Source organism: Ailuropoda melanoleuca, chromosome 2 (genome assembly GCF_002007445.2).
Source record: "Ailuropoda melanoleuca isolate Jingjing chromosome 2, ASM200744v2, whole genome shotgun sequence".
In the NCBI taxonomy this organism is placed as follows: Eukaryota; Metazoa; Chordata; class Mammalia; order Carnivora; family Ursidae; genus Ailuropoda; species Ailuropoda melanoleuca.
Window position 1 is genome coordinate 16,662,894 of NC_048219.1, and position 16,778 is coordinate 16,679,671.

Genomic DNA, 16,778 nt, shown 5'->3' on the forward strand with positions numbered 1-16,778 from the left:
TCTCTGGCTTATTTCACTTAGCATTACACTGTCTAGCTCTATCCATCCATGTTGTTACAAATGGCAAGATTTCATTCTCTTTTATGGCAGAATAATATTTCAGTGTATATATGTGTGCATACACACACTTCTTTATGCATTCATCTATCAGTGGGCACTTGGGCTGCTATTGTAAATAATGCTACGATAAACACAGGGATGCATGTATCCCTTTGAATTAGTATTTTTTTTCTTTTTTTTAAGATTTGCCCATTTGAGAGAGAGAGAGAGAGAGAGAACTATCGGCAGGAGGAGAGGGAGAGGGAGAAGCAGACCTCCAGCCAAGCAGGGAGCCCAATGAGAGGCTTCATCCCAGGATTCTGAGATCGTGACCTGAGCCAAAGGCGGACGCTTAACCAAATAAGCCACCCAGGCGCCCCAGTATTTTCATACTCTTTAAGCAAATACCCAATAGTGTGATTACTGGATGGTAGGGTAGTTGTATTTTATTTTGAGGAAACTCCATACCGTTTTCCAGAGTGGCTGCACCAGTTTGCATTACCACTCCCAGTGCACAAGGGTTCCTATTTCTCCAGATCCTCGACACTTGTTTCTTGTGTTGATTTTAGCCATTCTGACAGGTGTGAGGTGACACTTCATTGTCGTTTTGATTTGCATTTCTCTGATGAGTGGTGAGCATCTTTCCATGTCTATTGGCCATCTGTCTTTGGAGAAACGTCTGTTCACGTCTGCTGCCATGTTTTAATTGGGTTGTTTGGTTTTTTTGAATAGGCTGTATGCCCAACATGGGGCTCGAACTCACAACTCTGAGACTAAGAGTTGCATGCTCTACAACTGAGCTAGCCAGGCGCCCTGAATTGTAGAAGTTTTTTTATATATTTTGGATCCTAACCCTTTATTGGATGTCTACAAACATCTTCTCCCATTCAGTAGGTTGTCCCAGTTTTGTTGTTTCCTTTGCTGTAAGTAAATCAGGCCTTTAGCTACTTAAGGTGAGATCAGACCTTAGAGAAAATGGGGAGCCTGCTAAGAGAGAATTTTCCAAGAAAAATGACCCCCTGGGTAAGGTCCCGAGTAAGGACAGCCTACCAGATTTCAAGGAAGGTAAAAAGTTAACTATTCCTAGAGGACAAGGAGGGCAAGTAGATGAGTTGACTGGCCAGGTGAGGGCTGTTTTGAGGACTAGAGGAAGCACAAGACGCTTAGGACTCCAGCATTTGTTTGCTGTTGCACTCAGACCTAGCCCCCAAGGCTTTTCCCATCGCCGGAGAACTTAGTTGCATAATCAACTGACTGCAGAAGAGGGGACCCAAAAATGCCAGCTAACACGTCCAAGGAGGGAGGGGCTGGGTTCTGCCTATCTCACCATACATCCTTCAGACGTGTGCCAACCCCACCCTGCACCCAGTTCTCCTGTGCCAAACCCAAGGTCGGCTATGATCAGACTTCTATTCCCTGTAGGTTGAATGGGGTCCATTATAAAGGTGAGCCTCCCACAAAAGAACGCAATGGGACAGTTCTGTATACCTTGCTAATAGTCTGTTTATAATCATCAGGACAGAGCTTTATCTGACTCTAAATACATCCAAGTGAAAACCGGATTTAACAGAATAAAACTGGTCAGAGTGAAACAGGACACACAGTTTTATGGAGATTTTTTTCTTTATTGAGAAACTTAAGACTTGGGTACATCAAATAAAACCAATTTCTGGGGGAAAAAATCAAAACCCACAATAGAAAAAAAAAGTTAACACTGTCCGGGCCATAGCAGAACCCAGAGAATATATTCTTTTAATTGAAAAATTCTAGGTGCTTCATAATTGACCTTTTGATACAAAATGACCTATTAAACTTCCAATTTGTGGTTCTTGGTGTTGAGGTCCATAGGACACGCTAGAAATCTTCAAACCTTGAGCTGAATTCCAGGAGGGGTTATTTGGCTTTTGAATCCTGAAAAGAAAAGCACCAACACACATTAAATACATCATCAGAAAAACCCGAGCTGCACTGAAGCCTCCGGCTTATAAACAGCATGGCAGAGAGCAGTGCCTCCTGACACTTGGGCAGGACGAGTTTGTGGGGCTGTCCTGTGCACTGGGGGACATTTAGCAGTATCCCTAGCCTCTACCCACTGGATGCCAGAGACACATCTCCAGTTGTGACAACCAAAATGGGTCTCCATTGGCAAACGTCCTCCGAGGGGGCACTGCTGGCTGAGAACCACCTGCCCGAGGCTAAGCTAGGTACTATAAAGCCCCAGGCCCTTCTTGGCCATTCTGCACTCCAAACTATCGCTCTCTTGCTTAAATTGCAAATGAAGGGTCCGGGCCCTTAGCATGTGTCCTCTTCCCTCGCTTCTGGCTCTGGTTTATCTGGTTGTCTCTTTCCTCCATCAGGAGGTGCCCGCCAGTCCTTGTCAGAGGTCCCAGTGAAGCCTCACTCACCCCCACCCCTGCAGATGGGGGCCACGGCCCCCGGGGTCAGAAGTAACTGCAGTCAGGTGTGTCTGTCTGTCCCACTGACACCAGGGCCTGTGCCCCCAAGTGTTCCCAGAGCCACGCGGCGGCTGCACACACAGCTGGCCTCACCGACCTCAAGCCAAACCAGGGTGACATGTTCACAGAAGTGAGGCTGTGGGAACGGATTATGACAACGCCCCGTCTATCATATTCTAAACCAAAAAAGTCATTCTTGAGAAAGATCTAACCAGGTGCTCCTTTTGGAGAAAACTGTTGTTTGCTTATTTTACAACCTGTTCTCTGTTCTCCAAATTAACTCTTCCAGATGACAGAGAAAACCCAGGTGACAGCCTGCCCGAGTCACCGGGTGACAGTGGCTCTATGCGCTGCCCCTCATCTTTTAGGAAGATATTCACAAGTCAAAGCCATTACATAAAACAAAACGGCCAAACATACGGTTTCTCCTCGTCTAAGAGGTAGCAGCAGCAACAGCGCCCACCTTCTGGGCAGCCTCTTTCTTGGCGTGATGAGCCTGCAGAACGGCCACAGCTTCGTCCACCTGTGAGGGACCCCAGGCGGTTAGGGACCTCGCAGGACAGGCCCTCGGCCCCTCCCTGGTGCCCAGGCCCAGCAGCAGTGTCTCCCGGGGCTGCCCGCTTTTCCTGACTCCACCCCCCGGCAGCTCTCAAATGATGGGTGCAGTGCGAGGAGAGGGCTGCGGGGTGCGGGGACCAACTCACCTTGGAGCGGAGAGACTCGGGGGACTCCAGCATGTGCAGCAGCTCAGAGTTGTCGATCTCCAGCAGCATGCCCGTGATCTTCCCCGCCAGGTTTGGAATGCATGGTTTGGATGAGTGGGAACAAACGTTCTCCTGGGAGAAGAGGTCTGGTTACACCCAGGTTGAAGCCCAGTGAATGGACACTTACGTTCGGGTCAGTGCCAGGCTCTGGCCCCCTCTTCGGCAAATACACGGGTCACTCACCCAGCATCTGCTTCTGCTCCTGGGGGGGCGCTGCAGCCAGCATGGAGGCGGTCAGGGGCTCCTGCCCCTGCACGTGGACCGCAGGCTGCGGTGCCTGGGAACCAGGAGAGGCAGCAGGTTAGCACCAAGGAAAGGACACTCGATGGTCCTGAGCCTGACCACTCAAATCCAAAAGCCTACCACGTGACAGAGATGGAGGTGGCTGTCCTTGCTGCGAGCAACTAATTGCAAGCTGGGGGATGAGGGGGCTACGTGAGCAACGGAGCGTTCTAGGCTTGAACACAAAACCAACTACGATAACAACAGCAGGCTGTTACAAGGGAAAGGAAGTAAGAAGATAAACCTGCAAGGCTCGGCAATCATCAAATGATTCCATTCATGATTACATCCCCATCACTTTATTGTAGCAAATGTTTTTATTTCATCAAATGCTCGAGGACTGTCAACACGCATCGTCAATGCCTGTCACAGCCCCAAAAGGCAGGCTCTGAAGGGGAAAACGATTTTACAGAAGCCAAGTTCTGAAGCCTCTCTCATTTGGACGGCATGACGCACGAGCAAGCAACTTGGGGGCCACCGAGCAGAGTGTGGCTCCTCTACACAAATGACTGCTGGGCTCTGGGTCCAGCCCCAGCCCAGCTTAAGGTCTCTGCCACTGAACTTCTGTCAGGTGAAGCGCTTTCCTGCCTTCGCGTCCCCATCTCGCAGAGCAGCTAAGGATCAACTTGGCCCACGGACACGAGCAGCTCAAAGAGCTAAGCGAGCGACATGTGTTGCGAGGAGGAGGCAGAAACGCCAGCTGTTCCTGCTGGGGCGTTTCTGAGACTACTACAGGGAGGAGTACCTCCCAGCCCCTTCTCTCCCACTACAGAGAGCCGAGAGGCAGTGTCACCACAGAAAACACGGCACCCTGACACAGAGCGGGCGTGTAATACCTGTTGGAGGAATCAAAGCAAGGCACCTTTTCAATCAAGTGCAAACAGGGCAGATCCTTTTAGCATTCTGTTTGGTAGGCCTCACCTGCAGAGGCTGGATGGCAGGGTGAGGGCTGCGGACACTGGAGGCGTATTTGTAAGGTGCGACAGCCCGAGGGGCGGCGGCAGCGACAGCGGCACGAGGAGCTAAGGTCTGCACAGCTGTGGGAACACCTTAGGAAAAGAACAAGCGAAATTAAAGCCCATCAGTCTGGGCAAAGACCCGTCAAATCCCATCTTTCCCCCTTCTGTGTGCAGCCAATACCACCTCCAGACTGGCAGCCGTCAGTCAGCCCTTGCTGGGCGGCGCCAGCCCCACCAAAGTCCATAGCCAAGCGGTCCGGGCACTCAGACCCTACAACAGACCAGCAAATGCACATCAGTGTCGGCAGCAGATGTCCAACTGGCCACGTCCCACGGAAGGAGCCATTCCAAAGCATGTTCACACAACACATCGCACACGGGACCACGACTGCTACTTCCGGAGAGCAGCCAACAGAGAACATACAACTCTCTCCACCTCTTGGAATACGGGACATAGTCTGTAAAGAACAGTTTCCTTCAATCTCCAACCCCACCCGAAAGAACAGGCTGCCTCTGTAGTCATCCAGCTAACAAGCTTCTATAATTAACCTTTCTCACATGAGTCACCAATGAGCAGAATTCTGAAGTCACCGACACTCCTAGGACTCCCATTGTTTCTCTGCTCCTTTACGTATCAACCAGAGCACACAGCTAAGATTACAGAACCAGAACTGGAACATGGGCCCAACAACCTGACCAACCCCGGGCAGAGCCTAGTCAGCCTGACTCCCTCCTCCCCAGGCCACACTTCTCAAGGCCAGTTTGCTCACCGACTCTCTGAGCGGTAGTAGGGAGGCCGCGAGAGGCCGGAGCATTACCAGTTGGAGCCAGATGGCGAAGAGCGGGACGAGGCCCAGACTGGCGTATAGCACTCGGCATTCCTTGGAAGCCTGGGGAAGACAAAAATTGTGCATCACTGACGAAGCATGTGGACCAGAACCTCGGCTGCGCCTCAGAGGAGAAGCGGGGGGGCGGGGGAGAGAGGCGCATCCTGGGTGGTCAATCACCGTCCCCACCACCTACCTTGAGGTCTCCCACCTTGCTGCCAGCGGGGGTTAGGCCTCATCTGTGCTAGCTGGTTGGGTGTGTAATATGGAGGTCTTCCCTGAGCCTGCAAGAAAGAGCATTCAAGCCCTTTTATTTGAAGGACCTGAATCCACATGAGAGAACTAGCTCATCTCATCTGTCAGGCCCAAGGCTAATTATTCAAGAAGTTCTCTGAGTGCTCGAAGGCCTGGGCAAGGGAAGGCCAGTTAGTGGGGATTCTTCCATTCTAACTCACCACTGCGTGACAGTGAGAGAGAGAAAGAGAGAACGAATAAATCTTCGTTTTCCTGGGTCCTTTCTCTGACAATCTGAACTCCAATATCCAAAACCCCTCTCCCCAACCACAAGCAGGAGCAGCCGCCAGGGGACACGAACACAGGCAGACCCACCTGCGGAACCGCGGGCACAAAGTACCCCCCAGCTGCAGGCTGGAACTGATTTAAGATGGCGTTGGCAGGGAGCGCTCGCATTCCGGCCACCCGCTGCATATACTGGTTGGTCAGGTGAGCCTTTCTCTCCTCCTTCCTCTGGGCCAGGGCAACATAGAGTGGTTTGGAGCCCACGATGCCCATTCATCTCAGTGACTGCTTTGGTCGCCTCTTCAGGAGATGAGAAGCAGACAAAGCCAAACCCTTTGCTTCTCCCATCCTCCAACATTACCTACAAAGGGACCAGCTACTTAAGGAAAAGGTGTTCTATGTTGGGGGACAGCTATTAAGAGCCAAAAACCTGGTTTCTGCCACAAGAGTTCCCAAGTCTAAGGCAAGGGTTCTAGCCCTGTCACACGATGTACCCCGGACCAATTAAGTCACAACCTCAAAGGACAAGACCTAGGCATTTTCTTTGTTAAGATGATCCCAAAGTTTCTAAACACTATGATATGGCTAAATGTTAAACCACGAATCCAAAAGTATTTCCTGACACCTAGAAGCATAGTACCTACCTTTGGGTACCCACTAGAGATCTGGACAGTGCCAAGCTATTTACTTGTAGAACTCGTCTGCCCAAGACCTCGGTGAACAAAACTTTCATCATCTCCTATCAAGGTTAGGATAGGCTTTTGAAATACCACATGCGGGCAGGAGTTACAACCAACGACTGCCACCATTAATTCAATGGGAGTTAACAGCAGAAAGATGACCAGCTAGGACAGACAGCTGGATTCTAGTCCCCGTTCAGCAATTTCTAAGCTGTGTGACTTTTTTTTTTAATTAAACATTTTTATGTATTTGAGACAGGTAGAGCACAAGTAGGGGGAGTGGCAGAGGGAGAAGCAGGCTCCCTCCTGAGCAGAGAGCCTGAAGAGGGGCCTGATCCTAGGACCCCGGAATTATGACATGAGCCAAAGGCAGACGCTTAACCGACTGAGCCACCCGGGTCCCCCCCCCCTTTGTAAAAAGACTTGTTCTTTTTTTTTTTTTTGAGAAAGAAAGAGAGACTGCATACATACACGGGAGCAGGGGTGGGGGGTGGGCAGAGGAAGAGAATTTTTTTCTTCTAAGATTATCTGTCAGTGAGAGAGAGAGAGATGGAGAGGGAGGGAGGGTCACAAGCAGGGGGGCAGGGTAGGCAGAGGGAGAAGCAGGCTCCCCGCTGAGGAAGGAGCCCACTGTGGGGCTTGACCCCAGGATGCTGGGATCATGACCTAAGCCGAAGGCCGACGCTTTACTGAGCCACCCAGGCGTCCCAGAGGGAGAGAACCTTAAAAGCGGGCTCCACACTCAGCACAGAGCCCCGATACGGGGTTTCATCTCAGGACCATCTCAAGATCATGACCTGAGCCGAAATCAAGAGTCAGATTTTTAACCAACCGAGCCACCTAGACCAGCTACGTGATCCTAGACGCTTGCCCTCTCTGAATCTCAATGCCCACGAGATCCTCTAAGGCAAACTGCCACGGAGCCACAGGGCTACTGCTTCAGGCTGTCTTTTCCCATATACGGCTAGTCATTCACAGACGGTTTTTTTGCTCATCTGAAAAGGTGACTTGTAGCTCCCCCCTGGCCTACCTCCTCAGAAACATTGGTAGCAACAGGACAATGTGTGGTTGGAACCATTTTGTGTGTTAGCTTGCTGCCCAGACAGCCCTTCTGAGACGGAGGACATGAAAGTAAGGATGTCTATCAACCCAGTGGCTCTCCATCAATGAGATGGGCCAACAGTGTCTGAAAACATGACACCCTGATCTTGAATACAGGGCCTGTGAAGCTTACAAGACACAGCTCTTGCATTCTCTTCCTACAAATGCCAACTCGAGCGCTGTGCTGATAAGCAAGGAGAGACCATCACGTTGAGAGGAGAGAGAGCAGTTTTCCTCACACTGATGAAGGCCAGTCAAGGAGGTGATAAGAGGGAAGGGGAGAGGGAACAAGGAACCCGGACAGGGTGGCCCCTGATCAACTCCCTGCTACAACTCATGTTCCTCTGACGACACTCCTAGGTTGTGCGTGACTTAAAGCTAAGGGCCAAGGCAGGGTCACCACGTGTTTACCAGCCCCCTCGGCCTCCACTCCCATCCCCGACAGGACTGTGACATGTGCTGCACGTCCGCGGAACAGCTGTGTCTGCATCACGCTATGACCCAAAACCTTCACACACTACCCCTCCCCCCGTGGACCATGGCCGTGTGCGCACCTTCCGCACGTAACGGGTTGCTCTCTCAACAGTGTTCTCGGCTCACGGACTCCAATTCCTTATCTTTAGGAGAGGATTCATATGCACTCACCCTGCTGCATCCGTTGATAGGATTATCAAAGAAAACCAAGCAAACATGCACACTGCACCATGTGAAAGAGCCATCTTTCCACTCCCCTTCCCCCGCCTTTAGCTTCATAAGGCCAGGACGCGTCAGGACTGAAGTTCCCAACCCCAGTTCCTAAGTCTTCAAAACACCTTTGTTCAAGAAGTGTGGCAGAGTCGTAGAGACAGGCCCCAAGACAAATGGAAAACAACCCGTCTGGATTTCCTCTGCTCATACTGTTGCACCATGTGTCCCCACGCCAGCACAGAGCAGCAAAGAATGGGAAAGATTCAGGTGCTTGGGGGCCAACAGGAAGGACCGCTCAGGTTCACCTCCACACCTCAGTGCCTGGGGACAGTGCAATGTATATCTGACAAAACACTCTTCTCCAGAGAATATACTCAGATGCGTAACTGGAGCCCAGGAGGAATTTGCTAGATTAATGTCGTATCTATTCTCAAAAATGAACACAATTTCGTTTCCACTCCTTCAATGAAACAAATGCCAAGACCTCTAAAAACTGTAATTTCCACTTTCGATCCCAAATCTCAGCATAAAATACCTTAGCACTGGTGATTGAGCCAAAAGGAGAAAACTCTTTCCTTAACTTCTCATCATCAATGGTGTCATCCAAGTTCTTAATGTAGAGATTCACCCCCTGAAGCAGAAGGATCACCGTTAATGCACGTCTGTACCCCAGAGATGCCCGAAGACACTGGTTCTCAAAATGTGGTCCTAGACCAACAGCAGCCCCCCTCCCTGGGTACTTCTTAGAAATGCAAATTCTCGGGGCCAAAACCCAATCTACTGAATCGGAAAGTCTGGCATTCTGAAAGCCATGTTTTACAAGCCCTGCAGGGGATTCTGAAGTGGGCTCAGGGCTGAGACTCCTGCCACAGACTCTGACAGAACCCTCAGTGTGGGCTTGGCTTTCTGCACAGCTGCTCTGGCCGACCACTGGCCCCAGCAGGGCTCCTGCCACCACTCCAACAAAGGGTGATCATTTAAGTAAAAAAAAAAAACCCACACAAGTAAGAACAGACTGAGGTTTCCAGAATGAGTCCTTAAATGAATAAATCAATCGCTTGCCCTTGTTCTAGAATCGCTGCTGTATCTGGCAGGTATTTCCTTTTACACTGAGGATCTTGGGAGAAAGGATAGGAAGAGGCAGATTCCAGGTCCCCAAAGAGAAAGCCTGCTATAACTAAGGGTGCTCTTCCAGTACCCTAGTAAACCCCTGGTTGGGAGCCCACGCCAAGACCACCTCTCACCTGATACCGACTAATTCTCTCTTGTTTCAGCTGTTCAAATTTCCGCTTTAACTCAGCCTGCCGTTCCACTTTCTTCTGTGCACGGCCTACAAAAATCACTTTCCCACTGATTTCTTTTCCATTCATCTCTTCCACGGCCTAAAGAGGAAACACAGGTCTTAAAATCAAGACGTAGAGGCAGGGGCCTTGCTCTAGAGGCCTGAAAGTCCCACCAAACACTTGGAGAGAAGGAAATCGTTCCTATAGGGCTAAAAACTAATCTATTCCATCTGAAATCAGCTAAGCAAATCCAAACTTCATGTGTAAAATGGGGTTACAACTTAAATGGGTTATTGGTCCAGATGATCCAAAAAAAAAAAAAAAAAGGTAGTTTATAAATACAAGCACGACAGACATGAGCCGAGGCTGCTAATCTGGGTGTCTGAGTCTCTCAGTCTTCCGTGGGGAGCGAGTGGTGTAGGCTGAGCGCCCAGCATCATAACTTCCCCGTAAGCAGCCGCTACTGTCTGCAAGTCAGCAACTCCTGGGGCCCGAGTCCAGTCACTAAGAAGGGGAGCAAATACTCATCCTACTCATTCTACCTACGGGCTGCACAGCTGAGGTGCCAGCAAGGTGCCAAGTGCTCTGGGAACAGGTACATGATGGGTTACCACATGAAGTCCCCTCAGGCCAGTAACTGCATCACTACGACACTCGGGCAAGCCAGCTCCGCTCGGCTACGTGCCAGCCAGGCCCAGCTCACGCTTGGGGGCCACTTCCTGCAAGTGTTTCCCCCGACCCTCGGGGGACTCTCACCTTATTGGCATCCTCGTGTTTCTCGTAACTCACAAAGCCAAAGCCTTTGGATTTCCCACTGGGATCTCTCATCACCTTGACACTTAGGGTCTTACCTATTACCAAAGGACAGAACTATTAGTAACACCATCTCTGTGACAGCTCAAGGAGAAGCGGCTTCTCTAGGCGCCCAAATGAAGCCAATTCTTGCTGAGCCCGGATGGGCTCTCAAAGAGGCATCGTGCCGGGCCTTCTGCTGCTGACCAAGCTACTCAGACGGCCCCGGGGCTGGGAAGAGGTAGGATGAAGCCAAGAGTCTATTCCTTTCTACTCTGTGACCCTGTCATTCAAGGTAGTTTACTTCTGGACCTAGGCACCCTCATTGCTGAAACAACTACGATACAGGAGTTCTAGGTCTGGTGGACTCCGGAAGGGGGCACAAGGGGCGAAGAAGCCCGACTTACCAAACTGGCTAAACAGCTCTTTCAGACTCTCGTCATCCACCTCTTCCCCGAAGTTTTTGATGTAAACATTGGTGAACTCCTTGGCTTTGGCTCCCAGCTCAGCTTCCCTCTCTTTTCGAGACTTGAATCTGCCCACAAACCTAAAAAGAGACCACAGAAAACAGTGAACACCCAGAGGAACAAATCATGATTTCCAGGGGCCCAAAGGAATACAGGTTAAAGGCTGACAGGAGAGGTTAAAACACACGAGCCCCCATCCAACCACCAAGACAGCAAGCTCAGACACGCCCCGACTCCCCAGCAGAAAGAGAGAGGCAGGACTGTCCTGCAAGGACCAGCCCCAGGACTCCTGGCTCAGACCAGGGCTACTCCTACCACATCACACTGCCTTCGTGAAGAAACCTGATGACCATGTTTTTAAAACGTTCATTTCTGTGCATCTATGTAAATGCATAGAAAAGGTCTGGAAGGATACAAACCAAACTGTTAACAGTGGTTAGCGCTAGGGGTGAGACTGCTAGAGTGAACTACAAGGTAGCCTTTGCTTTTGCACTGGACAAATTCTGGCGTTGCTGACACTCAGTGGGAAAATGTACCCATACACCCTTTACATCTTCTAGTGATACCTTTGGAAGACTTCCCCACTGGCCACATACACATTACCAACGCAATCCGTCCCCTGGTCTGTTCAACATAAAAAGGCACCCCACAAAGAACAGAAATGATTTCTGCTTGCTATAGCCAAGACTTATCGTCCCCTCTCTCCCTGCATGGCTTAGCTAAGACCCCCACCTCCCCATTCTGCAATAACCACACCAAAGCAACAAGATCTATTATGAACAGCGTCTTCTGCCATCAGATGAGATTTTTCATCATAACCAAATCAAATATTACCGTGGAGCTAGCCTTGTACGAGAAGGCCACTGAGTCATAAGTTAGCCAAGTGGAGATCTGGGGACAATTTGGCATCAACCCCTAGCAAATGACCCCATGGACAGACCTGAGTCATGGGAAGGCCAAGGTCACATGGCTAGTACACAGCTCCTGGTCAGTCCAGGGCCCTCTCCACTCTGCCGCTGGCCAAGACCCCTGCTCAGAAAGGGCTCAGAGCTGCCTTCCAGCAAGCCCCAGTTGCCGGTGCTCACAAAACCCACGGACAGATGATGCTTTTAAGGGAGAGGCAGCAGGCAGGCCATGGCTTGGGCAGGAAGCCCACCTTGGCGAGTCAAAAGGGCTGCCATGGCTCGGGCAGGGAGACTCACCAGCCCTGGAGTGGAGAGGTAGGAGCAGGCCACACTTGGGCCGAGAGAACCAGTAGCCGCCTTGTGTGTGCCAGTTAATACCGAGGTGGGGCCACGGCTGGCTCATGCGATGGCTGCTGCTCCGGACTGGGACACTCACACTTTGCGGTCATTGAGGAGCATGCCGTTCATCTTCTCGATGGCCTTGTCAGCAGCCTCTTGCGTCTCGAAGTGGACAAAGGCATAACCCTTAGAGCCGTTCTCATCACACACCACCTGGCAGAGACAAGGCAGACCACTGTAGCACCACTGGCATCTCCAAAGATCCGAGAACCCCATGGTCTTCTACTCAAGAGTTTCCAGGGTCTGAGAGGCCGCCAGCCCATCCATGGTCCGAAGACAGGAGACCAGAGCACGTCAAGGTTTCCTAACGTGGAGCACGTTACCAAGCACCCAGTGATGTTCTGTTTACAAATGGCAGCTGCTGTTAGGCTACCTCTACTCCACGTGTTTTATTTCATTAAAAGACCTTGAGATTTGGGTGCAAAAGCACCGTGCTGCAGAAAAAGTGACCATTTTCCAAGCTCACAATAGAATTTCAGTCTAGTGTGGAGTCGGACATGTAAACAACCGCCACACCTGTTGTACAAAATTCTCCACACCAACAGGTGCACAGAGAAGGAAGAGAATGACTTTACACTTCTGAAATGACAAAGTTCAGCTGCCTGGAGACCCGAGGCACTGCTCTGGTCCCCCCTCCCCCAAAAAAAGAGAAACCCTTTGATGCCCTACAAAGGTAGGAAACAGGAAGGATATTTTAGGCGGAGGGAAGAATAAACAAAGACACAAAAGCACTTGCTGGTTATGCTGGGCTGCGGCACAAGATTACCTACAGGGAACTTTTAGGCTGCGGAGCCATTCCCAGCACTTCGAAAATGGCCATACCCTGTCACCCAATTCCAAGGCTGTCCCCCCTTTAGTGTTTCTCTTGTTCTCATGAGTCAATAAATATTCTGAAGTCATTTAATCAGGTGCTTACCTTGCAAGACAGAATGTTTCCAAAAGCAGAAAAAGTATCATAAAGTGCCTTGTTATCTATAGATTTGTCCAGATTCTTGATGAAGACATTTCCCACACCAGATTTTCTCAAAGAGGGATCCCTCTGAGACCACATGATACGGATTGGCTTTCCCTTAATCACATCAAAGTTCATGGTATCCAAGGCCCGCTCAGCTGCAAGAGAGAAACACAATTCAGTCAAGGATATAAAACGTCACCTCTTGTAGGTGACTGCCACCATCCCAGGCACAGAGGACTCTATGACTTTTCAAGGTAATTGCTCTGATATAAGGCAACTCTATTAAAATTAAAGGGCATCAGATCCCTCTAGCCTGTGCTGCTGCAGCGGGTAGACAATGGCCTGTCGCTCCTTCTCCTGGCAAAGTCTCCAGCCCTCTGGGGTGCACCCCTGCTGGGTCAGGGGGTTGGGCGAGCTCATCTACATGGCCTTCTGGCACCAAGATCAAATCACAATACCACACATTTGACTAAGCGGTATCTGTTATAAAGAGTTTGCTGCCTACGATCCATGGTGACACAGGTGGGACAGGTGACACTACCTACTTCATAAAATGAGCAAACTTACGTCCAGGATGGCTAAGCCATGCAGCTAACTAGTGATTAAGAAACAAATACCAGATTTCCTGATTATTTTTCAGTAAGGTATTGCATCAAATTACCAACTAGCTGTCATTTTGTCTATGATCTGTCTACTAGACAAATGACAGAATAAAATCTAGGACTGACTGGGGAGAATGTGCTATCCCTGAATTCAGCCCAGTTTCTAATATTTTCAAATTCTGAGAACAGAAATTGATTCAAAAACCTCCAAACGATAGATACTAAAGGTCACACGTGGCAATAGTCCTTTTATTATCAGGATGATAAGGACGAAACCGCATTTTTCTAAGCGCAGTAGGCTCCGCACCTCGTCGTTTCCAGGTCTTCTCAAGTCTTAATCTGAGTTCTGTGGAATTCCAGAACTTCAAATGCCCTGGTGCCCAACCAAGTTCTTCATCCAGTGCCTTGGGACGCTTCCCTGGCTTCCCAACAAATCGATATGTGTACCAGAGACCACTTAAAGGACCAGAAGCTAAAAACACACCTTCACCTGTCAGCAGGAACCCTTCTCTTACTGGTAGTAACGAGCTCCCAGAGCTGGTGGCACTTGGACCTGACTTATCAACGAAACCCCCAGAATCTCCTCCACGAGGGGATCAGGGGGAGTGGGACGGGTGTTCTCCCGTCTCAAGGCACCAACTCACTTACGACAGGAACAAAATTCCCTAACTCTGCCCCTCCACAAGCTCAGCTGTCCAGTCAGGGGAGGGAGTATCTCCATCTCACTCATCCCCAACCATTTTTCTCACCTTCTCAGGTGGGCTGGCTGGGTATGGGAGGGAAGGTCAGGGAAAGCGGAGACTGGGCAGATCCAACTCAGGAAAGTCCAGGTCCAGAAGCGGTCAGCTGTGATGGTTTATTGGGGACCCACAGCCTGGGAACCCAGGGTCTCACTGACTAGCAGCGAAGGAGCCATTTCAACACAGCTCCTCGCGTCTTTCCAGACGGTGCTGCGGAAGGCAAGTCGGCTTAGTCTAACAAATCTGGCTGGGCTTATTTATAGCAGGGAGAGGTCCTGCAGAGGCATGTGCTGGCAGACGCACGGACCAGTGGCTTCTGCTACTATCACCAAGTGACAGGACTTTTGTTCAGAAAGTGTCAATAAGGCAGGCAACAGCCAATGGACCCACTACTCTCCCCAGAAAGGCCACCTGGCCACTTCTGTGCTCTCTGGCCAGACACAGCTCAGAGCACACGGGCAGCTGATGGTAGCAGCACCTCGGATCTCTCAACAAGTCCGATTCTCTGGTCTCAGCTGCAGCTTGGGCAAGCGACATTCTCTGTGCTTCATGGACAGTGAACAAAGCGTGGACAAAAATAGGGACCCAGAGATCCTTTGCCATAGAATGGCTCGTTTCTCCCAGTAATGGTCCCTACAGTTGTTCCCTTTTAATCTGAAGTCACGTGCAGCCCCTGATTAGGTTTCCTCTGGCCTCGCTCCGGCCACGCCTGCAGCATACCTCTCCACTGTTCCAAGCAAGGGCCCCAGTCTGGGCTGGCGGGGCACTGCGCTGACAGTCCCAGATGAGCCTCTAAACCTTTTCTGCAGTTCCCTTTCCCTCTCCGGAGTCCCATTTTCTTCAGATGGGATGAAGGAAAAGGGTTTTGACAAGGGTAAAGCTCTGTTCACAGGTGAGGCCATAATTCCCACCAGTCCAGACTACCTGGATCCCCCTTCACAGCTCAGGGCTTCGTCCAGTGTCAAGCGCTCCTCCACCCCAGGAGCAAAGCCACAGACCCAGGAGCTGGCCTGGCACATGCAGCACTCGTGGCGCCAGCACGAGCCCCTGCTCAAGTAAAACAGAATTGTTCCCACTGCCTCCCACCTGCCCTGAAAGACCCCTTATCAGTCCGAAAGCAAAGAGACTCAGTCCCGGGTAAAGGTAGGGGAGGGGGCAGCAGCGTGAGAATCTAAAATTTGTGCAGGAATTGTGTTTCAATTGTTCTGCCTTTCTGGCAGGCCTGTGAGGGGCATGAACTCATGCTCAGTGACCAGACAAGGGTCCCACTAAAGCAGGACCATATATATATATACACAACGGAGTGACAGCGACTTTCTCCAAATCCCATTTTACCGTCTCCTTGGGTTCCAGCCCCACCGCCACCGCTGATTAGCCCAAGGTCACCTAGTTAGCAAGCGGTGGAATCAAGACTGAAACTCCGGTCACCTGATGCCAGGATCTTCATTCTCAACCCCTGCATCCCGTGTGTCCCACCCCCCCACCTCCATGGGGTAGACCCCGACGGTCCCCTAGGATTCCAAGAATTTGTGGATATAAGCGTCCACTCACCGTCAGCGGGCTGCTGGAAGTTGACGTAGGCATAACCCAGGGAGCGGCGGGTGATCATATCGCGGCAGACCCGGATGGACAGCACAGGCCCCGCAGGACTGAACTTTTTCATACAGCATGGCCTCGGTGACGTCCGAGTGCAGGTCACCCACGTAGAGGGAGGCCATGGGGTAGCTGCTGGCCGCAGCGTTCATCTCCCCAGCCCCCACCACCCCGAGCCCCGCCAGGAGAACTTCTTATAGGGACCACACAGGACAAAAGGGGCTCTTCTCGGAGCCGTGGCCCGCGCCGCGGCTCACAGGTGGCAGAGTGACGCTAAGAGACGCCGGAGCAGGCTCGGAGAGACGGAGGACCGGAAGGAGGAGTTCAGGGACAGCTCGTTCGAGACTGCAAAACCGCAGACAAAAGGCTCTCAAAAACAATATGGCCCTCCCTGGGAGTTTGTAATTTGCAGCTGTCCTGGTCTGAAGCTCCAAATTTCAAAAGAGGAAAAAAATAACGTATTAAAACGGGGACTCCCCTCCAAATTATAAAAATTCTCCAAGAGGCAACCAAATGGTGCCCACGGCGGCCTCCGGGACACGCGTTTCTCTATAAATATAGGCCTCGCGCTCCCGGCGGTTTAAGATTACAGCAGCCAGGGGAAGAGGGAAACCAAATCTTGGTCGGCGCCGACTCGGCAAGCCCCGGGGGCAGGGCGCGCAAAAAAAAAAAAAAAAAAAAAAAAAAAAAAAAAAAAAAAAAAAAAAAAAAAAAAAAAAAAAAAAAAA

General features: G+C 50.8%; 1 protein-coding gene and 1 non-coding gene across 2 annotated transcripts; both read right to left on the reverse strand.

Moving 5' to 3' along the window:
• Nucleotides 1-1,643: 1,643 nt before the first annotated feature.
• Nucleotides 1,644-16,706, reverse strand: PABPC4 (poly(A) binding protein cytoplasmic 4). The gene is given in 19 exon segments (XM_034649850.1): nucleotides 1,644-1,950; nucleotides 2,959-3,018; nucleotides 3,200-3,289; nucleotides 3,291-3,331; nucleotides 3,443-3,536; nucleotides 4,463-4,590; nucleotides 4,685-4,771; nucleotides 5,271-5,390; nucleotides 5,524-5,611; nucleotides 5,937-6,114; nucleotides 6,116-6,207; nucleotides 8,850-8,945; nucleotides 9,559-9,696; nucleotides 10,354-10,448; nucleotides 10,797-10,936; nucleotides 12,198-12,313; nucleotides 13,077-13,270; nucleotides 16,009-16,114; nucleotides 16,116-16,706. Coding segments are annotated over 19 exon segments (1,968 nt in total). The 5' UTR covers nucleotides 16,203-16,706; the 3' UTR covers nucleotides 1,644-1,932.
• Nucleotides 8,451-8,585, reverse strand: LOC117801311. The gene has a single exon (XR_004623829.1). It is a non-coding gene; the product is annotated as a small nucleolar RNA SNORA55 (small nucleolar RNA).
• Nucleotides 16,707-16,778: the final 72 nt, after the last annotated feature.